General features: G+C 42.2%; 1 protein-coding gene and 1 non-coding gene across 2 annotated transcripts; one reads left to right on the top strand and one right to left on the bottom strand.

Moving 5' to 3' along the window:
* Positions 1-19,692: 19,692 nt before the first annotated feature.
* On the bottom strand, positions 19,693-20,146 carry LOC122121677 (proline-rich protein 13-like). The gene is given in 2 exon segments (XM_042695856.1): positions 19,693-19,883; positions 19,886-20,146. Coding segments are annotated over 2 exon segments (447 nt in total). The 5' UTR covers positions 20,142-20,146.
* A 4,016-nt stretch (positions 20,147-24,162) lies between these two features.
* LOC122121705 lies at positions 24,163-24,268 on the top strand. Its single transcript, XR_006150022.1, has one exon. It is a non-coding gene; the product is annotated as a U6 spliceosomal RNA (small nuclear RNA).
* The last annotated feature ends 368 nt before the right edge of the window (positions 24,269-24,636 follow it).

Below are 24,636 nucleotides of genomic sequence, written 5' to 3'. Positions count from 1 at the left end.
TATATGAGCATCTGTCTATGACAATACTACAGAAAAGTCCCATCTAATTGAGGTAAGCATCCTGGGTGGGGGCAAAGCCTGATGTAGCTCTCCCACAGTTCTCCCTCCTCCCTCTTCTTACCCTCCTGATGCCACCGCACTTAACTGTTTTGGTTCCAAGGACATGAGCCATGATGTCCTCACTGGATTCCAGGGCCTCTGGGATGCCTATTTTCTCAAAGATCTCTGTCCAGCCACTGACCAGCTCTGTGACACTCCATTCCCCACTCAGGTGTGAACCAGGTTGCTGTGAGGTGAACACCAGACCCAAGGGGCCTCCTCTCCACTCCCTGGGGCAGACAGGACGGTCCACTCTATCAGGCCCCCAAGTTTCATGTTGCAGAGAAAGGATCCTTAAGGCATCCGGGTCTCTGAATCTCCCAGATTCCAGTGCAGGTGCTGGGAATTGTCTCTGCTCACAGCTGGCAGGCTGCGGATGGCGAGGTCACAATCTCTGCTCCCGAAGACATCCTCAACTGTGGTGGTCACCCTAGAGAGAGCTGGGGGAGAATCAGCAGCTGCCGGGAAAAGGCAGTCAAGTCACGACGTTCGTAGCAGGAAACCATCTGGCTTGGGAACTCTGCCTGTGCCGCTTTGAATGTCATTGTTTGGTGGCCTAAATGGTCCGTCTAATTCGACCCAGAATCCCAGGCATTAGTAGAAATTTCCAGCTTCAAGAAAAAACTCTGGAAAAGCTGGCATTTCACTTGTCCCAATCGAACTTAATAGGTTCCAAAATCAGGAGTTCCTTTTTCTTTCCAGACAGCCTACAGCAGGTTACAGAAAAAGGTATTCAGAGAGCCTCAGGTAACTGCCATGTCTTGATCCCAAGCAGGCTCCAGCAGGGGGAACACACTTGCCTACCATTGCCCGGCTGGAAAGAGCCCAGGAGGGACACAGATTGGAGTCTGCAGGACTCCAGGGAGGACTGCCAACCAGTGAACTGCCCTGGGAAGGAATACATGCCACCATTGGGGGCCCGGAGCCCCCTGCTCAGATGCCCATGGACACCGTCAATGCCCTGGGTAAGATTCCCCTGTCATCCTCGGTAGTGATGAACCATCTGCCATGTCACACCGTTCATCAATTCCCAGACCCTCCTAGCTTCACAGCCCCTGCCCTACACCCCCTGTCTGGTTTCCTAATTATGTTGGGCAGACACATTCTCAACTTTGAATTAGGTCCAACTATACACATGAGAGCAGACTGTCTGGCTGGAAGAGTGCGGCTGTGGTCACAGTAGCCTCATGAGCCTTCTGGCTAAAGACAGAAGGGCAGGTGTCCACTCTGGTCTGCGGTTCACACAGGCCTCCTAGGAGAGACCCACGCAGGCCCAGCAGTTACTGTGGGCTGCAGGAAAGGGGAAGAAAGTGGTGGGAAGGAACATCTAATGAACCCTTCTCTAAAGGAGCCATGACACTGTGAAAGAGAAAACAAAAATTGTGGCTGGGTTCATACTGGGCATTAATGAAAAAAGAACAACAAATACACACATGCACACAAACAAAATGCTTTTGCTCGGGCTAAGAAGGTGGCTCAGTGGTAGAGCGCTTTCCTTGCATGCACAAGGCCCTGGGTTCGATTCCTCAGCACCACGTAAGCAAAAAGAAAAAAGTCGGAATTGGCGCTGTGGCTCAAGTGGTAGAGTATTAGCCTTGGGCTGAAGAGCTGAGGGACAGCGCACAGGCCCAGAGTTCAGACCCCACAACCGAATCCCCCCCCCAAAAAATGCTTTTGCTCTTTTTAGACATGCTGATTGTACAACGAGAAAGATGATCTCTCTCTCTCTCTCTTTCTCTCTCTCTCTCTCTCTCTCTCTCTCTCTCTCTCTCTCTCTCTCATACACACCTAAACACACAGACTCAGAGCAATGCCTCTCCTGAATTTGTTGGTCTCTCATCTAGGCAATGTACCAGCTCAAGCACAGGGGTTCCCTTTTCAGAACCAGGGGCAACCACCCAAGGAGAACAATGCTCTAATAATGTAGAGCCACCCTGCCTCCCCCTTTCTCCAGGGCCAGACCCTTCCCCTTGGGAACAACCAGCCTTGACTCCCCATTCACCAAAACCCTAGGCTAGGACTCTGGGTGAAGGAGTCCTGAGACACTTGGCTCCTGAGAGCCTGGACAGAAAACAAAGCAGGGGGTCATGGTGCCTCCAGAGAGGTGTCTGACCTGGGGTGGGGGCGTTGTTGGGGAGTTTGATGAGGTCCTAAAGGCTATATACATGTATGGGCTCCCTACTTCCAGCCTATATACTTCTGGGTGACTTGGCAGATTCTTGGGGAGGACAAGGAGACCAGACGGACTGGGATCACTAGCAGAAACTGGCAGAACTTGGAAATGTGATCACCCAGTCAGAACTGTTGACAGCTGGGTTTGGGGATACAGGCCGGTTGTATGTGTGTCAGAGGGGGTGTGCTTTTCTCCCAAATACCCACCTTCTATCTGACCCGAGTGTCCTCACCTCTCTAGTGGGCTCTTCTGGGAATGTCCTCAGGTGAAAGGGTGACTGAGCACAGAAGACAAGGGCTCACACAGTCAAGGGGGGGCTATCCTCTTTATCCAACACCTCCCTCCCCAGCAAAATGGTAAAGACCTAAGAAGGCAGCTGTGGGGTGCTGCTTCCCACCTCTGACTAAAGCCACCAGGTTCCCACCAGGGAGAGAAAGGATGCAGATGCAAGGCTGTGTGGCTCCCACTGCTCCAGGCTAGGGGCTATGTGGTGCCCCCTCCTCACCTATCCCTGAAGCTCCCTTTTCCTGGAACACTGGCCACTAGGGATGAGGGTGGGATCTCCGGATGGACACCCACCTCCACCCCCCACCCCTGGGGTGCATTTGGGGCAGAGCCAAGGCAGACTGTGGTGCATGGGGATGGTGCAGGCATGATGGGAAAGGGGAAGCAAGAGTCGGGGTTCTGGCTAGGCGGGAGTGGGAGGGTAGAATTGGGAGGTTGCAGGTGGTGGGGTCGTGGGGTGCTGGCCCGCAGGGCGGCCACTCATGTGTGCTGCTGGAAGAAGCTGTAGGCTGTGATCAGTTGCGCACCCGGCATCTGAGGACCCGGGGCGGGGACCAAGTCAGGGCCACAAGCACGCCAGGGGCGCAAGAGGCTCTGAGGTTCAGAGCAGGCAGCGCCATATTTGAAAAGCAGTGCTGCTGAGAGGGGGCGGGACGTCTGTGGGCGCATTGAGGGGCTGTGCGCAGCCTCTGCTCCTTCTCAGCTCCTCCTCCCCTGTGTTGGCCGCCACTGCTGCCTCCACCTCAGCAGCCATAGCCACCTCGCTGCCACATGCTCTGCACTTCTGGCCAGGACCCACACTATGGTCAGAGCAGACGTTTCCACTGTGTTAGGTTTTTTAAAAAGAGGTAGCCAAGTAAGAACTGCACCACGCACGTGGTATTCAGGTAAGGGGTAGGTTTATTCAGTAGACCAGGCAAGGTTGGCACTCCACGCGGCTGGCAAAAGAAAAAGAGGGATGTTTGGCCCCAGATTAGGCCTTATATAGGGTAGGGGGGCGGGGGGAAGGATGTGTCCAGGTAAAGGGAAGTGGGATCAGGTTGGAGAAAGGTGTGGCCACATCAGGTTAAGATGAGACCTGAGCAGATGCGGATGCGATCTCTTCCAGGTGTCCCGGTTGCCTAGATAATGCAGGTACTGGGTGAGGTCTGTTCACAGCCCGGAATGGACCTTACACACTGGTGCTTGTGTAGTAAGAAGACCCCCTCCTCAGACAGGCAAGCCCAACTAGTCATCCGGAGTGACAGAACCCACCGCAACAAAGTTATTATTAAAGAAGCAACTTTATTGAGAAGGTTCCTACACTGACAGGCCAGGGCCGCAGCACAGGCTCGGAGATGATACTGCAACCCCGAGCAGCCCACGTGCTTAGGTTTTTAAATGCAAAAATCACGAGGTGAACCCTGGTCACTTAGGTGACCAATGAGATTTTCACACACCCAAAAGATTGCACAGTCATACCAGACCACACGCAGGTGGCCAGTGAGGTTACACTTTGTCACATAATGGCTGTTTAAACCAGCCTGTCACTTTTGGTTTAAATGACTCATGAATTCAAGGTAATGCAGAGCTTAAGGTAAACATACACAAAGGAGTTTAGTGAAGTTTAACATAAACATGTGAAAAAGGTGGAGTTTATAGTAAACTTCGGATGTCCCCAGCATGCCTGCATGAGCCTGATTTCTGGCTACCTGTTTAGTTGGTGAGTCCTTAACAGAACAATGGAGGTGGGTTAAGTTGTTATGGGGAGGGGGACCTAGAGGCATTCTTTTCATTCCAAGAACTGGGCTGGTTGGAGCCAAGGTTTTTTTTTTTTTTTTTTTTCTAAAATCCCTAAAACAAAAACAAAACCTGTAAAGAAGCTGTCCCAGCTCATCTCCTCTCAGGGCCTACTTCACTTGTGCTCCTGCTGGCTCTTCTCTCTGCTCTCTCTCAGCCCCTCTCCTGGGCCTTGCCACCCTGATGCACAAGCCCCTGCTTCCTTGGGCCCCTAGCCATTGCTGCCACCAAAGTGTGCCCCTGAGCCCTGCCCCCTCCTCCCTTGGGCCCCGCCCCCCACCCCTGTCCACAATTGCAGCCCTGACTAGATCCTAAGGCTTCCAGACCATGGCAATTGCAGCCTTACCTCACTCAGCTCAGCACTCTCCACACCCCGCCCTCCAGTACCTTCCCTGGGGATTGAATCTCCCCTCAGCCCCACCACTGGAGGAGACTCTCCTCCATTCCCCTTCACTCCACACACCAAGCAGGTTCATGGTGACATGTGTGTATGTGTGTTTGTGTTTGTGTCTGTGTGATTGTTGGGGATAACTACCTCTCAAGGACTCAGAATATAGTACCCTTTGGGATGACTCAGCACACAGCACAATTCCAAAAACAGCACAAAGCACTCTGTGTAAAGGACTCAGCAAACAGCTCCCTTTGAAGGACTCAGCATATAGTATGCTGGGTAGAATACTCAGCACACAGCACTCTTTGAAGGAGGGAGTCCATAGCCTGCAGTGTAAAGGACTCAGTGCATGGCATGCTTTGAAAAACTCAGCACATAGCAATTTTTCCCAGGGACTCATCACATAGCACCCTATAAGACTCCACACAGCACCCTTTGAAGGGCTGAGTATGAAGCACCCTGTATAAAACACCCAGTGCACAGCACCTTTTGAAAAACTCAGCACATAGAACAATTTTGAAGGACTCAGCACATACCACACTGTGGAAGCACTCAGCACACAGCACCATTTGAAGGACAGTACAGAGCACCCTGTGTAAAGGACTCAGCACAAAGCACTCAAAAAACTCACCTCATAGCTCTCTTCGCAAGAGCTCAGCACATAGCAGGACCCTTTGGGATGCAGTAGATCAATACACCTTTTGAAGGACTCAGAATACAGTACGTTGTGTAATGGACTCAGCACACAGCACCCTTTGAAAAACCCAGGACGGTCCACTTTTCTCAGGAACTCAGCACATAGCATGCTTTGCAATGACTCAGCAAACAGCACCTTTTTGAGGACTCAGCACAAAACCTCCATGTGGGAAGGACCCAGCAAATAGCTCCCTGTGAAGGACTCAGCACATAGCGGTATGTCACAAGTTCAGCTGTCATTAGAATTAGGGTGCTTTCTTCAGTATCACCATTCTTCAGAAACACTTCACAATCCCTACTAGTTCACATTTAGAAAACCTGTGTTTTATGGGAGAAGGTGACTAGGGGTCTTGAACTCAAAGCTTGTGGGCCCTGTCCCTGAGCTCTTTGGTTCAATGCTAGAGCTCTACCACTTGGAGGCTCAGCTCCAATTTGGTTTTTTGGGGTTGTTCTTTGACAGGTCTTATGGTGATAAGTAAGGCCAAGTTGTGGTATCCCTGGGCAAAGGCTCTTAGCTCAGCCTGGAGCTGAACACTCTCTTCCTCGTGTCTCTGGAAAGTTGGGTCTCCCCTGGAGCTCTCTTGGCCTAGGGTGGAACAGACCTGCTCTCGCATCAGCAATCAGAGCAAAAGTCAGCTTGGCTCTGGTCACTTCCTCAAATTGAACTCTAGAGGATGTTGGCACCGGGCCGCATGTTCCGCGTGTGGCCACCAGGGGGGAGGAGTGGCCCACCATAGGGATAGTATTTGAGAGTTGTGTTTACTCTTGCTTCCCTAGGGCCCCATCATGATTCAAAGCCACCCTGGAGAGGAAAGTCCTTCAGACTCTTACCTACAATTAACAATCGAAAAGCAAGTGGGGCTGTGGCTCAAGTGGCACAGCACTAGCCTTCAGCAAGAAAACAGGGATAGAGCCTAGGCCCTGAGTTCACACACACACACACACACACACACACACACACACACACACCACATACATGTAAAATCAGAGATTTCTACACTGCAATCTTTGGGTATTCTCTACTTTTCCCCCACTAAGCCTGGTGGCTACTGGCCTAGGTTTTTGATGCATACAACAGGACCTGGCATCTTTGATTTTGGGGGAACAGAATGGCTAGAAGGTCAGCCTTCCCCCATCCCGGCTCCTTGATTGGGTGATGGTCTATCCAGGCCCTTTGGGCTCCTTTACAGACTTGCCAAGATGCCTTCAAAAGGCATCACATACTGGGCACTGGTGGCTCATGCCTGTCATCCTAGCTACTCAGGAAGCTGAGATCTGGAGGATCACGGTGCCAAGCCAGTCTGGACAGGACAGTGAGACTCTGAGCCTCCATGAAACATCAGAAAACAAAAGTGGCATTGTGGCTCAAGTGGTAGAGTGCCAGCCTTGAGAAAAGGAGCTCAGGGACAGTGCTCACGGCCATCAACAACAAGGAGAGGCATTGCATGTTGTCTTTGGGATTGGCATGGGCCAAATATAATTGGAATTAATTATAATTGGTATTGATCAAGTGCACCAAGACAAAGCAGTACCTCCTGTAGTCCCGAGCTCCTCCATCTCATCTCATCCCCTGGCCTTGTCCGTGCTTTGGGTCAGCATGGGTCTGCCTGGACGGGAGGGCTCCAAGGAAGATCCCAGAGCAATCACCCCACCTCCTTCTGCCCTGCTCACACTGCTGCTTCTGCTCTTTGCCATAGACCTTCTTCCTGGAATCCATCCATGAGGTCATCACCACCAACATAGTGGTGAGTGGTGGGTCTGGCCTAACTAGGGGCAGTCAGAAGTGGAAGTAGGTCTGGGACTAGGAGCTTTCACCTTAGGTGTGGGCTGAGGCCATGGCTGACCTTTATTTCATCCTGAGCCTTGCAGTGGTGGGGAGAAAGTGTAGACTTCACATTGAGTCAGGTAAACTCAGAATCTGGAGGACCACTTGTGTGTGGGAGGATGTGTGTTTCAGGGGGCCACTGTTGTTGGTACTCTCTTGGGACTCCCCTCTCCCTCTCTCATCCCTCAATGGTAGAAGAGAAACATCAACTAAGGGTGTGGGAAGAGGGGAAGGGGGAATATTTTGGGGGGAACCAGATTGTGCTTCATATTCATCCTAGCCCCTACTTCCTATTTATCTGAGGAATGGTCATATGGGTTTGGGAGGGGGGAGAATCATCCTAGCTGAGAATGTGGCTCAGTGATAGAGTGGTCACCTAGAATGCCTGAAGCCCTTGGTTCTATTCCACACAGAAAAAGCTGGAAGGGAGGTGGGGCTCAACTGGTAGAGAGCCAGTCTTGATCAAAAAGAGCTCAGGGACAGTGGCCAGGCCCTGAGTTCAAGCCCCAGGACTGGAAGAACAAATCTTTGTTGGAGGCTTTCTTTTTGCTTTTAAAACAATTTATTCTTTGTGATAAGCATAACATGGGCCTCTTTCCTGGCCACCAATGAGCCATTAGATATCCCTTGAGTTTGGGCCAACTCCCTGAAGCCTCTGTCCTCCCTGACCCCCAGTTTAACCTTCCCATCACCCAGCAGATGGAGGCATGAGAGAAAGCCACCTGGCCACCTACTTCTGGTGGCTGCCAAGGCTTATGAGAGTCAGTATGTCACATAGAGAGTCATCATCCACATCAGTTTACAGGAGAAAGTGGGGGAGCACTCCTCCCCTGAGCCTGGGAGCTGTGGGTGGATCTGGATGTGGGGCATCTGGGGCAGGACGTGCTCCTTGGAGGAGTCCACTATGGGGTAGGGAACTCTGACCTCTCCTCTGGCAGTTTCCCTTCTGTCTTCAAGTTGCAATTCTTCAAAACCTTTCTGCTCCTCCCTCATTTCACCCACCACAGGCCCTGAGGCGTGGGAAGCAGAGTTGGGGGGTGGGGAGGGCTCAGCCTGTGCTGGCATCTGAAGACTGCTGTATGTGCCTTCCCTTGTGAGGAGCAACAGCAGCTCCCGCAGCACTCTCCTCCTTTCCATCTTCTCCTGGGACAGCCAGTGTATGCACTTGGCTTTCTCCCAACACAACTCATTCAAAACCAATACCTGCTCTTTACACACAATGAAGGACTCCTCGATGGTTTGGATGTGTGCCAACAGCTGGCTGCATCAATGGTGGAGCTCACCTGTTGGACTCTGGAAGTACACCTCAACAAGCAGGTCATGGACGAAGCAGATTTTCTTCTCAGATGCCCATGTGTCCTGTTTCCCATCCCCACGCATGCTGTGGTGGCAGCTCATGGGCCAGAGGGCTTGTGGCTCCAGCTCAGTCTGTCACTGAGCTGCCGGGTGGCCTGGGTGCCTGCAGCGGGCCCATGCTCCTGTGGCAGGATTTTCCCCCTGTGGATCTCAGCCTCCGAGTGTGCTAACAGAGTCTAGTCCATCTTCCAGGCAGCATGGAATGTGTTCTTGTATCCCTTTGGTCAGAAAAAACCATGAAATAATGATGTGGCCAAAATCATGTGATGCAGGCAGAATGGGCAGAGTCAAGATGACAATGGCTCTCCCAGCCCCTTTCCCAGGGAACTCTGTCCAATTCAGTTGGGGACAAGAGGGTGACATGCTTTAGCTGGATGGCTGAACAGATTATTGTTTATGTCTGTTTGTTGCCAGTCCCAGACCTTGAACTCAGGATCTGGGCACAGTCCATGAGCTGCTTTTGCTCAAAGCTAGCCCTCTACCACTGGAGCCATAAGGCTCTACTTCTGGCTTTGTTGGCACTGAAGTTGGACAGGGGTTTCAAAGACTTTCCTGCTTAGGGTGACTTTGACCATGATCCTCCTATCACAGCCTTGTAAGTATCAAAGAAGACTGCTGAGAGTCACTGGTGCCTGTCTAATCATTGGTCTTGCTGATGTTCTTGGACAAACCGGTGAGTTCCCTATCATCAGGTTGAAGTGGTGGGAGTTGGAGCCCACAGTTTGAATAGTTTGAATCCTGGTTCTGCCACCTCCAAATGGCAGGCGGGAGATCCTAAGAAACTTATTCGTATCCATGTGAATACCAATGGAATGTGACATATGCTATGATTGAATGGGCAGTACTTGAATGATTCTAGGATAAAATTATACACAATTATTTTATAAGACACTGATCGATTTTAATTAATACTTTATGAAGATTTAAACAATCACATTCATTAAATTGGGGCATAATGAAATACCTAAGAATTGGGCATCACATAGTATAGAAATGTCATTTTTTCTGCCTGGACTTTCTTTACTTAATTGCTATATAGCATTTTCTGAATGTACTTTGGAATATAAAACTAGGATATATTATAGCTGACCTGGAAATGAATTATTCAAACAAATTTTATCAAAAATGCTTATAGCAAAATAAAGAGGCAAATCCAAATTATGTATATTTGAAGACAAAGCTTGGTTAATCCTCTTCTCACATTCCCCCCCTTCTTGAGAATAACACACATTGTAAGGAAATGCTTAGAATGTTTTGGAGAAATAGGTTGACTTTAAACCAGTGAGTTACTCTACGCTGCATTTTGTTTATTTTATATCTAGAAAAGCTAGACTCTCACCTTATCATTTTCCTTAGGATTTATACTCAGGTTTAATCTTCGATGGGTGAGAAATAAAGATATAAACATTTTTTAACAGTGGTTAAATTTAGCCTGAGGAATCTAGGTACAATTATACTCATACAGATAAGCCTCATCAGTCATGAGACCATGATATCAAAATGTTAACCAATGCTTACTGGTGTCATGCTTATGAGATTTTGTGTATTATAAATAATGTATTATAAATAGCAGTTGTTTTGTAAACAATATCATTTCATGGGTTAGGAACTGAAGTGAGACATTATACTCAGAACTAAATTGGAGGAGGAATCCAAAATTAGTTACCAAGATATACATCATTAACACAATGTTTTAAAAATGCAAGCTAAAGAAATAATTTATGAAAAAAATCAGCATTTACAATAAATACAGAATCAGTATGACTGATACTTCTTTTATCCCAGTTGCAATACGGCTTGCATGAAGACTTTTCTGGTTATATGTTTAGTTAGGTCTTGATATTTAGCTGAAGTTCTGTTCTTTCATATATTCATTTATCAGATCAAAGAGGAAATTAATTCCATGCCAGAGTCAACATCCATACTAACGATATAGTTGTATCCTGCTACTTTGCCAAAATTTCAAATCAGCTTGAGTATCTTGGATCTAACTAACTGGGTATGTAATTTTGTCAGTACTAAAAAGATTTTCATCATCACTTATTAAAATAGTATTTTCTAGAATCTACTTCTATCTTTTCATGAAATTTGTAGTGTCATTTATATCATGGGTTGATGTTTTCCTTTAGATAACCTACATTCAGTCTTCTACAATTTGGAGTAGTTTAAAATTATGTATACTCAGGTACCCTGCTCAGATTCTATTATTTGTATATTTTGTTCTTGTTAAATCAGTAGGATTTAGGTCTCAACATGGATACTATTGGACTTATTCATTGCATTTCTGAATTTTTTAAGTATGTCATGATTTTTGTTATTTTATTCTTTTAATATGTGCAGCTCCCACTCCACATACAGTCATATTTGTTTTAAACAACTTGATCCATTCATGTGATTTGCTATATTACCTTCATCTAGATGAATTTAATTACAAATTAACACAACCATATTTCTTTTTTTAATTTTAATAATATTTTATTGTGAAAATACTGTACTGAGGGGTTACAATTACCTGGGCAAGATAGTGAGTACATTTCTTATCAAGCATTGTAGCCTCCTCCTTTGTTTACTCTTCCCATCCCTTCCCATTCTCCCGCCCCCCAACTAATCCTCCCCCCCCCAACAAGTTGTAAAGTTCGTTTTCGACATGACAACTTGTACTTCTCATAACACAACCATATTTCTGAGACACAGTTATCTTTATGGATCTACTCAAGGGTATCATGTATTTGAGGTTTTTTTGCTTATAAACAACCAGGCACAACTAGTTTTTGTTCCTGGGGGAGTTCTACTTTGTTGGTTGTTTTTCCAGCTGTGGCGACTTCAACAGATGTGTGCATTTTATTTCAGTTGTTTTGTGTCTATATTTTGTTTCATATAACAGAAAGTACATAAATAATCAGTGATTTAGAACTTTTCCAAATAGATTTCTAAGAGAGATACTTGAAGTTTTGTGACATCTGGGACCAGGTAGGACTTCTTAATGGAGGGGGTAGCAGAATAACAGACACATTCTTTGACATGATTTGAATTCTTCTTCCTCTTGCCTCACTATTTCCAATAGTATTACTTCAAAGCCTTTAGTGGAAAGAAAATAATTTTGTCTGTATGAACTCATAAATTTGCTTTAATTAGGACACACAACACATTTCCATTTGATTTTAACTCTAAAATCATCTTTCCTTCTTTTAAAATCACAGATGGGAATTTATAATGCTAAAATACCATCTAATAATTTATATGAAATGGTCCAAATTATTTTCGCTTCACACTATATGTAATATAGAGTGTAATAATAGAGAGCAATGTAGTATATAATTAATTTACTTTGGGGAAAGCTAATTACAGTGAATTTTTGAAATACTGAGTAATAGTAAAAATTATGTTTGATTCTATTAAAAAGTTCACAGTTACATCAAAAAATAACTCATAATTATAAACTAATGTTAAAAAGAAAGATTGTTTATTGGAAAAAGCCAGAAGTTTCAATAACCTTGCTTTTTAGAAATTGACTTGGATCTGGGCTTTGGTGGCTCATGCCTGTAATCCTAGCTACTCAGGAGTCTCAGAATGAAGATAGTGGTTCAAAGCCAGCCTGGGCAGAAAAGTCTGTGAGACTCTTATCTCCAATAACCCACTTGAAAAGTAGAAACAACACTGTGGCTCAAGTGGTACAGAGGTATCAATGAGCTGAAGAGCTGAGAGACAGTGCCCAGTCCCAAAATTCAAGCCGCATGACCAAAAAAAACCAAAAAATTGACATGGATTTTTACTTTAAATTTCATGATTTTTTTTATTGTGAAAATACGTACAGAGGGGTTACAATTACATGAGCAAGGTAATGATTACATTTCTTATCAAGCATTGTTGCCCCCTCCTTTGTTTCCCCTTACCATCCCTTCCCAACTCCCCTCCCCCAAACCAACCCATGTGTCAAAGTTGTAAAGTTCGTTTTCCGACATAACGTGTTGTATATCTGATTGTTGCAATGGGTCCACCTGTATCCCTATTTAGAGAATTTGTTTTTCCCTTCTCCTCCACAAATTATACCAACATCAAATACAGTGAAAACAGGGGTTATACCATGGGGGAGGGACATACAAAACAACAAAGAAATCATCTTAGAAATATGCTAGAAACAATAGCAAGAGAAAAAACACCATTTGAGTTCTTATCTTTGGGTTCATTTCACCTAATTTCAACTTATCTGACCGTTTCTGCTTGTCTCACAAATATACTAGTTATTGCAAATAAGGGAAACCATGGGACCTATATTTCTTTGGGCCTGGCTTACTTCACTTAATATAATTTTTTCCAAGTCTTTCCATTTCCTAACACATGGGGCAATGTCATTCTTTCTGATGGAGGCATAGAATTCCATTGTGTATATATACCACATTTTCTTGATCCATTCATCTACTAAGGGGCATCTGGGTTGGTTCCATATCTTAGCTATGGTAAATAATGCTGCAATAAACATAGTTGTGCTGGTAGCTTTAGTATGGTTATGTTTGTGATCATTTTGGTAAATGCCCAAAAGTGGGATTGCTGGGAAATAGGGGAGCTCTATGTGGATTCTTTTGAGGAGCCTCCATACTACTTTCCAAAGTGGTTGAACAAGTTTACACCCCCACCGACAATACAGTAAGGTTTCCTTCTGTCCACATCCCCTCCAGCTTCTGTTGTTATTAGAGTTCTTGATTATAGCCATTCTAACTGGTGTGAGGTGGTATCTCAATGCTGTTTAGATTTGCATTTCTTTTATGATTAGGGAAGTTGAGCATGTCTTCATGTGTCTATTAGCCATGCTTCTTTCCTCTTCAGAGAAGTTTCTCTTTAAGTCTTTAGCCCACTTATTTATTGGGCAGTTGTTTGAGGATTTGTTGTTGGATTTACTTTTGTGAGTTCCAGGTATATTTTAGATATGAAACCCTTGTTTGTTGTATGGATAGTGAAGATCTTCTCCCAATCCATGGGTTTTCTATTGATCTTGCTAGCTTTATCCTTTGCCATGCAGAAGCTCTACAATTATATGTAATCCCATTTGTCCAACCTTTCTTTGATTTGTTGTGTTTCTGGGTATCTATTAAGAAAATTTTGGCCTGTGCCAAGGAGACCTAGGGTGTCTGCTGTAACTCCAGGTCTTTGATCCATTTGGAGTTGATCCTGGTGCAGGGTGATATATAAGAATATAGCTTTAGTTTTCTACAAGTGATTAACCAATTTTGTTTGACAGCCACTTACTGAAGAAGTTGTCTTTCTCCCATTCTATTTTTTTTTAGCTCCCTTATCAAAGATTAGATGGCTATATATCTGTGAGTTAATTTCTAGGATTTCAGTTCTATTGCATTAGTCCTGAGATCTGTTCTGGTGCCAGTACGAAGCTGTTTTGATTATTATGGCTTTGTAGTAGAGTTTGAAATTTCCTATAGATATTCCTCCGGCATTGTTCTTTCTGAGGATCATTTTTTTTATTCGGGGTCTTTTATTGTTCCATATGAATTTTTGGATTGCCTCTTCTATTTTTTTTGAAGAATGAGGTTGGAATATTCATAGGTATCACATTGAATTTGTACATAGCTTTGGGAAATATTGCCATTTTCATGATGTTGATCCTTCTAATCCAGGAGCATGGAGGGATTTTCCCACTTTCTACGTTCTGTTTTGATTTCCTTTTTCAGGTTTTTTAAGTTTTCATCATAGATTTTTCACTTCTTTGGTTAATCTAATTCCTATGTATTTCATTTTTTGTGGGGCTATTACGAATGGAGTTGCTTTCCTTATGTCAGCCATGCTTTTCTCATTGTTGGCATACATTAAAGCCATTGATTTTGAGTGTTAATTTTATACCCTGCTACTTTGCCAAAATTTTGAGTCAGCATGAGTAATTTGGGAGTGAATTCTGTGGGATTCTTTAAATAAAAGATCATGTCATCTGAAAAGAGCAAAAGTTGTATTTCATCTTTCCCTATTTGGATCCTTTAATGTTTGCATCTTGTCTTATTGCTGTAGCGAGGCATTCTAATACTAAATTGAAGAGAAGTAGAGAGATTGGACATCCTTGTCTAGTTCCTAAGAGGAAATGGCTTTAGTTTTTTTTACCATTAAGTGTAATGCTGGCTGAAGGTTTGTCATATACAGCCTTTATTGTATTGAGGAATGTTCCCTGGATTCCTTAGTTTTCCAGAGCCTTCATCATAAAGGGGTTTTGGAACTTGTCAGACGCTTTTTTCTACATCTATTGAGATAACCATGTGGTTCTTATCTTTGCTCCTGTTGATGTGATGAATTATGTTAATTGATTTGTGTATATTGAACCAGCTTTCCATCCCTGAAATGAATAATGTTTGATCGTGGTGTATGATTTTTTGGATGAATTGTTGAAGTCGATTAGCCAAAATTTTGTTGAGAAGTTTTGCATCAATGTTCATCAAAGAAGTGGGCCTCTAGTTCTCTTTCTTTGATGAGTCCCTGCCTGGTTTTTGGATGAGGGTTATGATGTCTTCATAGAATGAGTCTCGTTATGCGCTTTCTCCTTCAATGTCATTGAAGCGTTGGAGGAGTATTGGTGTGAGCTCTGCTTTGAAGGCCTTGTAGGATTCCGCTGTAAATCCATTGGTCCTTAGATGGGAGTTCTCTTATTGCTGCTTCTATCTCAATGCTTGATATGGGCCTGTTAATTTGATTAAACTCATCTTGGTTTAGTTTTGGCATGTCAATATTTGCTAGGAAAAGCTCCATTTCTACCAGGTTCTCAAACTTATTAGCATAAAGGTTTGAGAAGTATTCCCTTCTAATGTTCTGGCTTTTGGTTGTTTCTGTGGTGATGTTTCCATGCACATTTCTGAGTTTGTTTATTTCCGTGTGTGCTCTTCTTTTTCTGATAAGATTTGCTAAGCATCTGTCAATTTTTGTTAATTTTTTCGAAGAACCAACACTTTGTTTTGTTGATTCTATGATTTTTTTTTGGATTCTAATTCGTTTAATTCTGATTTAATTTTAATTATTTCTTTCAATCTACTGGATTGGAGTTTATTTGGTTGCTCTTTTTCAATGAGGTTCAGATGTCTCTTTAAATTGTTGGTTTCAGATCTCTCTAATTTGTTGATGTATGAACTCAGAGTTATAAAATTGCCTCTGACTACTGCATTTCCTGTGTCCCAGAGGAGCTGGTAATTTATGTGTTCATTGTTGTGGAATATCATGAACATTTGCATTTCCTTTCTAATCTCTTCCATGACCCACTGGTGATTCAACAGTGTGTTGTTCAGCCTCCATGTGTTAGAGGACTTTCTTTGGTGGCTTTTGGTGTTAAGTTCTAATTTTATTCCCTTGGAGCCTGTTTCTTGGCCTTTATTGTGGTTTTGTTGGTTTTCTATGTGTAGGACATCTTCAAGTATCTTTTGTAAGTCTTGTTTGGTGGTTCTAAAAGCTTCTTGTATCTGAATAGGCCTATCTTTTTGCATGTTTGGGAAGTTCTCTGCTACGATTCTGTGAAATAAATTTCCTAAACCATTAACTTCTGTCTCTAGGTGCTCCTCTACACCCATTAACCTCAGATTAGGCCTTCTGATGGTGCTTTCCAAATGTTGAATAGATCTATCATATTTCTTGGATTTGTCTTGGATAGTTATACATTCTTTCTTTATAATATCTAGGCTGTCTTCAATGCCCAAGATTCGATCTTCTGCATGGTCTAACCAACTGTCAAGACTTTCTACTTTGTTTTTATTTCTTTTCCTTCTAATTGTTTGGCGTTGATGGCTTCAAATTGTTCGTTGGAATTTTGTTTTAGGTCTTGTATAAACTTTACTTCCTTAATTTGGTGGTCAGTGTTTCTTCTCAAATCACTTACTTGATTGGTTATGGTTTCCTTGGGCTCCCATTACATTTCTTGCGCTCTATTGAGCATTCCCTTTGTGGTCTCCCTGAATTCATTCAGCTGGCTGTTCATGGATTCCATGAATGCCTTTATTGATCTTGCTGTATTCTCATCCCTCTCTTGCAATTCCTGTATTACTCTTTGAACAGCTTCCTCACGATCATGCAATTCCTGTCTTTCTCTTTGACTGATCTCAGCCTTCTCATGCGATTTCTGTATTTCTCTTTGACTGTTCTCAACCTGCTCGTGTGCAATTCCTATATTAATCTTTGAGTAGCTTCCTCATGCTCACAAGATTCCTGTATTAATCTTTGCTTTGCCCCCTCTCACTCTCTATCATGCTCACAATGAGTCCTTTACAAGTTTTCAATGTATTCATTCACCATGTATACCAGTAGTGCTTGTAGAGCTTTTTGGGAACTCTCTTCTGGATTATTCATTAAGTATTCTGTCACCTGATTATCATGAGTTGGAATTCATATACCTGGACTTGTCATTTTCCTTGTGTTTTCCGGCTTGTTCTGCCCATTTGGTATGAAAGTAAAACCAATTTTGTGCTAGACCACTATTTTAAGGCAAGCATCAACCAGAATCCTGTAGTTGCACAGTCAAAATGGCTGCAGATACAATCTACTTCATCAGATACAACCTATTCATCTTCAAACAACCATGGACTAATGGGGTAATAAAAGCAAAAAGAACTTGACACACCAGAAATTATTAGATTTAGGGAAAATTGTGGAGGAAAATAGGATTAGAGGGATGTGCAAAGGTAAAAGAAGAGTGAATTTAACCAAGTCCTAATCTCTGAGAGGGAAATGGATTGGACAGAATGATAGGAGAGAGATTTTTTAAAAATAAAGAAAAAATGGATAAACAAAAATTTAAATCTAAGAAGTGAAACACTTAAAAATTATGTAAGTTTAAAAAATGATATTGAGAGAAGATAAGGATAGGATGATATGAGAGGAGAAATAGAAAGGAAACATGAAAAACTAAAAAATAAAAGAAAACTAAAATTAGTTAATTGAAAATTATATTGGTATAAAGAGATAATACTGCTATTAAAGAAATTAAGCCTAAGATGTTTTGAATCGAGTAATAAATTTCAGGAGTAAGTATGTACACAATGGGGGATAAGGTCTAATAATTGACCACAGGTATATATCTGGGGATGAGCTGAACAGCAATTAAGTCAAACAAAAAAGAAAGAGAGAGAGAAAAAAATGAAAACAATAAAAAAGGACCAAAATGTCAAAAGAGATTAAACACACACACACACATCAAAAATAAAAATTATGAGAAAAAAATTAACATCAAACACTTTTTTAAAAAATAAAAATTGAAAAATGGTTAAAAAAAGACTTCTTTGATTTTTGGGTTTTTTTTTTTTTTTGTGGGGCGTGGGGGGAATGGGAAGACCCTGTATCTCCTCTGTGTCCATAACCAGTCTCTTGGTGGAGTCTCTGGTGTGCTTGTGGTGTTTGGTTTTCCTTTTGCTTGACTGGTTTCTTAAGTCAATTATTTTCGTGCTGGCAGAAAAATGCTCTGCTTTACCCAGGATTTTGTGATCCTCTTCCCAGGCTATTCGGTGGAAGGGAGATCTGCTTTGAGTATCACAAAAGAGGGAGATGGCTGTTTCCTCCAGTGTGGAAATGCCGTGATGAGGTAGGGTTGAGGCCTTTCAGCAAACAGTAGCTTTTCCCTGTGGGGCAACTCCTGAAACACTCATGGAACCCATTCTCAGGGTCTTTTTTTTTTTTTTTTACTGAGTTTCAATTGTTTGTCTAGGCTGCTGTAGGGAGGGGCAGCCTCTGGCTCTGTTAACCCTGTGAAGGAAATCACTCCTCTGAGGACACTGGTTCTTCTGGCTGGGTGGGGTGACATTCCCCTGGGTTTAGCTGAGCCTGGCAAGACATGTCTACTTCCTGTGACCTACTAAATGACTCTTTTGTTTTCTTCCAAGGCCTGAGTTGGAGTTCAGCCCTGTGGAGGTCAGTATCTTAGATGGAGATCTCTGGTAGTGGGGGATGGGTGGCCTTCCCTCCTCTGCTCCCTGAGAAGGAGTGAGGATGTCAGGATTCTACTCATGCCAGAGTGTTGTTTCCTGCGTCGTCTCTGGTCTGTGATCTGCAGGATGAAGATATCTGCTCCTTGTTAGTTCTTGCTGGTGTTGAGTAGAATCCACTCACCGGCCACATCTGGGGCCTTTGTCGTGGACTCTCTCTGTAGGGATGGGGGCTACAGCCAGTGGCGCTGTCCCTACTGCCACCTCAGCTGTGGCTACTGGCAAGTGCTCAGATCTGTTATCTTGCCTGGATTTTCCCTCTTTGGCCAAACTCTCTGTACTGTGATGGCACACTTGGTGTGACTCTCTAGCCTAGGACTGTTCACTGGAACATTAAAACTGCTTTCTATGTAAGAGCTTGTTTACCCTCCAGCTTCTCCTCCTCCATCTTCCCCCAAATCCTCATGATTTTTTTTGACCAGAAAAAAATAGCTTTATTTGGACTGAGAACTGGAAAATGAGAGTAGGACCTGAGCTAGCATGTTGAGCTAAGTAGTAGAGATTACATTTCAAGAAAGCTCATCAACCAAATGGACTCTTGCTTTGAATCAAGGCAGCCTTGCAGTTAATGAAATCATTAAGAGGCCTACTGGGAATATATCTAGCTCTAAATGATCCTAGTATGCTACCTTTATTAAAAAAAATACAGTATTTTTTTATCATAATGAAATTTCCACCAACCACACGTATTACAAACGGAAATGGAAGGAAAAAACTCACATTTTACAGAATTTAAACTTGTCTTCAGCATTTAGCTCACAGGTTTCACCATCTTCAAAAAACTGCTCCTCTGTTAAAGTCTTCAGCTCTTGATATTGGAGGCACGGCTCAATTGGTAGAGTGCCAGCAAATGAGTAAAAGCATTAGGTACTGAGCTGGAGTCCCAGTCTTGAACCAAAAAAAAAGAAAAAAGAAAAAGAAAACAAAAGATCGATCAACCAGGAAGGAGATGGTCTTTACTAGCCCACAGAAATACTTTACCCATTTCCCTAGCCAGTCAGGGCTGAACAGCAGGGTAAGGCTCAGATGAGGGTGGGGCGGGGATCAGAGCGCTAATTTCCCCCTAGTACAACACCACAGCAGAAGCTTGATGAGAGCAAAACTGGTGAGACTTGAGGGGAGGGTCCAGGCCCTGAATTCAGTCAGAGTCTCTGCTGGAAGAGAAGGAGGAAAAGGAGGAATGCTTGCCATGCTTGTGGTGTTTGTGCATCTTTTTATGTGTTTTCTTCATTTTCTTCAGTGTTTTCTTGTCCATTGGGGCTCGTGGGCCTATGCCAGGAGCCAGGGGATTCACAGGACACATGCCAGGTGCAGGTGGTGGGCATGGGGTGGGTAAGGACCTGAGGGTTGTTATCCTGGATACTGTGGCTGTGGCACAGGGTAAGAGGGCCCACATGGAGGGAAAGCTGGGTTCCCCTGGGGAGGTCCTGGAGGAAAGGGACACCCGGGAACAGGACCAGGAGGAATGGCCGGATTTACAGGTTGTGGGCACAAAGGAGGTGGACACCCAGGATTGGAACCTCCAGGGCACCCCATGTAAGGGATACTTGCATTTTGCACCGGCTGCCCTGCATTGGGATGCCACATGTTCAGGTGTTTTCCTAACCTTTCCTCCGGCGCCTGGATTAGACCTGTCCTCCAGAGCCTTTTCCACCTCATGATTTTTTATGAATGGTTTTTTAGTGAAAAATGTTTTTGGTGTTTATGTTTTGGTTTGGCATAAAATGAGCCTACTATTGTCTTAATTTAATAAAAAAAAACTCAGATTCTATGACAGCATAAATTTTGTGGGTAATGGTTAAGACTAGGTTGCCTTTCTGAAAAAAAATATCACCACCCAAAAAAGAGGAACAAAAGGAAAATAAATATGACAGGAAACATAAATGTTAATGGACTAGTAGTCTGCCGGTTTGCTTTAATTTTTAATCAAAAACTAAAGTAATACTTGATAATGTTTTATTAACATATTTAAATTTCTTCATTCTTGTCATTTAAGATTCACTTTATAAAGAAATTCAACAGGTGACAATGTTGTTTCATGACTTTTCCAAAGAAATGATCATTTCATCATTATAGTGTATAGCACAATACACCCAGAAAGCTTTTAAGGGAAAAAATTTTCCCATTCTTTGGTTTGCTTCAGTCTGTATTTAAAGCTGCATACCACATCTTACCCACCCTATTGTCTGTCTTCTTATTTGAAATATTTCAATAAGTTTTCTTTCCCTGGTTTGTCAGTCAGAAAATCTTTATAAAACAACATGCTTTCATTCATTGTGCTTTTTAAAGTATATCTCACAAATGCCAAAACGAAGCACAATCTGAAACATCTGTGGATTTTTCCACCTAGAGTCCAAAGTAATCACTATCCATACTCCTTAGAACCAGCTGTTCACTGGCATTAATTGTTCTATCACTTCCATGCTTTAAAACAACAGCATTTGACAATGGCGTACATTTTAATTGGTTTACCACATCTGGTTCGTTTTCAGCAAGGACTCTTCACGGAAGATGGTAATAGATGAGGTTTGCAATTATGTATTTTGAAAGGGCTCTAAGTTGTGGATATAGAATATCCATTTCAGTGACTAAATATTTAAATTAAATCCTATAATGTATACTCCTTCAATTTTCTGGCTAAAGTTCTACAATCTAGATATTTTTTAAGGAAATATTGTACATGTTTCCTTGGTGACAACGTAATTGGAAGACTTAAATTTTTCTTTTTTTCTTTTTTTCTTGTGAAAATACTGTACAGAGGGGTTACAATTACATGGGCAAGATAATGAGTACATTTCTTATCAAGCACTGTAGCCTCCTCCTTTGTTTCCTTTTCCCATCCCTTCCCATCCACCCTCCCCTGCTCCTCTACCCAATCCTCATCCCCGCCCCCACCAAAGTTGTAAAGTTCGTTTTTCCATATAACGACTTGTACATCTCATTGTTGGAATGTATCCACTTGTACCCCTATTTAAACATTTCTTTTTTCCCTTCCCCTTCACAAATTTTACCAACCTTAAATACAGTGAAAGCAAGGGGTTATACCATGGGAGAGGGACATACAAAGCAACAAAGAAATAATTTTATAAATGTGTTGAAAACAATCACCTAAAAGAAAAAAAAACATTTGAATACATATATTAGGGTTCATTTCCCTAACATCAACTTATCTGACTTTTTGCATGAATCAGACATATACTAGCTATTGCAATTAAGGGAAACAATGGACCTAAGTTTCTTTGGGCCTGGCTAACTTCGCTTAATACAATTTTTTTCCATGGAAGACTTAAAATTTTCATATATCATTGCCGTCTTAAATGAAGTGAATGTACCTGGGTTTGCATACAGAAGTTTTGGGACAGCATTAAAATTTGAATCTTGAATGGGATTTGATTGAGAATTGTGGCAGGCTTTCATGATATGAGAAGAGAAAGGCCTTACTAATACTTTAATTTGCTACATTGCTGTATTAGTTTATTCAAACCCACACATACACACCGATATACAAATATGTAGTATGAAGACCCAGTCAGTCTGCAAGAAATTATTTTAATAGGGATTCCATAAAATATTTAGTCTGCTGAGATCTGATTGGAATTTATAGCAATATCTATTTGCTTCCCCCCCTGGACAATTCGTTATCACTGGTGAGGATGTTGCCATTTGAATTTAGAATGCCCCAGAAAGACCTATGTGTTAAAGAAAAATGACTTTCCATTTCCTCCCAGACTGTGGAGAATACCTGCATAGTTCTTCTGGAGATTAAGTTCTTCAGAGTGAAACCTCTGAGAACATGCACACTCATCTACTTTCTTTTCTCTTTTAATCATTCTAGGTCAAAAACATTTCTTTTTGACATACTCCTCACCTTGACATTGTCTTGTCACAGGCCACCAAAGCAATAAAACCAACTGAACATACACTGAAACCTTCAAACTGATAAATCTGAGTAAGCCTTTCTGCTTAATAAATGGACAATATCACTTATTATGATAGGTTATAAAGATATCACTGAAATCTAGTCTTTCTAACAATGTAGAGTATATAAAAATGCTTCATTATAATATCTAACTCCAAGTTATATTTTGTGTTTTTGTTTCTGTAGATCCTAGGGCTTAAACTCACAGCCTGACTGGTACTTTTGTGTTCAAGGCCAGTGCTCTACATAAAATCTGAACTGGAACTCCATTTCTCCTGGTGGTTAATTGGAAATAAGAATCTCATGAACTTTCCTATACTGGCTGGCCTATTCATATTGCATACTTTATGTAATTCCAATTCTCAGCATTATATAGATATTCCAACTACAATATAAAAAAACTTAAAATGTACTAAAGATATTTGTAAAGTATAAAATGAGGAAAGAATTTTCATCCTTTACAAATCTATGCAAAATCTATGCTAAACTATTGATATTTTACTGGACCTTTCCTGAAACCAGTTTGATATAGTTTAATACTTGTCACACCAACTTTCTCTCTATATTCTACTGGATATATACTTTTTCACGTGTGTTTGTATACGTATACATATATGTATCTATCTATATATGTTCCAATGTGCATCATCAGACTTGAAACTGCTTTCTTTTGCTGTTCAGCAATGAACCTTGTCGGCTCATTCTGTGACAATATCAGTGCTCATTCTCATTATTCCTTTATTTACCAAATCATCAGCCTTCTAAAATCAGCGTCATTTCTTGGGTAAGGTTACCAAACAGCCCAACCAATATCCACTCAGAGGATTTTAATAAAGCAATTTTTAAGGAAGAATATAACATGAAGTGACAACTACAGAAATTCCGCAGAGACCTGACATCTTTCACATTTCTGTCTTCCTTCTCTTCTCATACTTCAGAAAGTATTGACTAACACTATAAATATACTGCAAATATAAGTTAAGGATCAGTGTTTTTATTTTTTTTTCCCAACCTGCAGCCTTCTTTTCCATGATTTGACATAAACTTTTGGGAGATTTTTTGGATTGTGATGGGATTCCACCGAAAACAAAGCCATGTATAGCAAGAAAGTCAATGTTTTCAACTCAGAGTATTAAACAAAAGAGGGAGAAAATTAAGGTTAGCTATATATGTTAAGCCCAAATATAGGCAATATCAAGATACCTTGAAATTGTATACTTTTACTGGATAAAGTGACTCAAGCCTGTAATAGTATCTACTTAGAAAACAGAGATTAGAGAATTTCAGTTCCAGGCAAGCCCAGACAAAAAAAAAAAAAAGAAGTTTCAGGAAACTCTAACCATTTGCTGGGTGCAATGTATTTTGATTGTGTTAGGATGACCACAGTCCAAGCAGGCCCAGGCATTGTGATGCTACCTCAAAATAAGCAATCAAATTACAATCTGCAGGTATGGCAGTAGTAGAGGTGCCAAAGTTGTGAAGTTCCTTTCATCGTTGCAATGGGTCTACTTGTATCCCTATTTAAACATTTTTCCCTTCCCCTCCACAAATTATGCCAACATCAAAAATATGTGCTTGTGTAAGAAATGCATGATTCTAAAATTTCATGAAAATTCTTTTGAACTTACTTTTTTGTGGAATTGTCTAGTTTAAGAAAATCAATTACACTTTCTATATAAAAAATGTTCTGTGCTTAATCCGGCAGCCCATACACTAACATCGGTATGATCCAAAAAAATTAGCATGGCCCATACACATGGATGACTTTCAAATTCGTGAAGCAATCCATATTTTTACAACAACAAATGCTGAAGAGGATGGGGCCACAAGGGAATCCTACTGCATTCTTGGTAGGAGTGTAAACTTCTTCAACCACTTTGGAAAGAAGTATGGAGTTTCCTGAAACGACTCCACATAAAGCTCCCCTATGACCCAGCAATCCCACTTTTGTTCATACACCCAAAGGATCACAAACAAGACCATACTAAAACTACCAGCACAACTATGTTTATTGCAGCATTATTTACCATAGCTAAGATATGGAACCAACCCAGATGCTCCTCAGTAGATGAATGGATCAAGAAAATGTGGTATTTATATATACAATTGCATTCTATACCTCCATCAGAAAGAATGACATTGCCCAATTTGTTAGGAAATGGA

The sequence above is a fragment of the Dipodomys spectabilis genome, unplaced genomic scaffold, assembly GCF_019054845.1.
Source record: "Dipodomys spectabilis isolate Male_0828 unplaced genomic scaffold, ASM1905484v1 ptg000193l, whole genome shotgun sequence".
Lineage (NCBI taxonomy): Eukaryota > Metazoa > Chordata > Mammalia > Rodentia > Heteromyidae > Dipodomys > Dipodomys spectabilis.
This window is presented reverse-complemented; position numbering and strand designations above follow the sequence as displayed.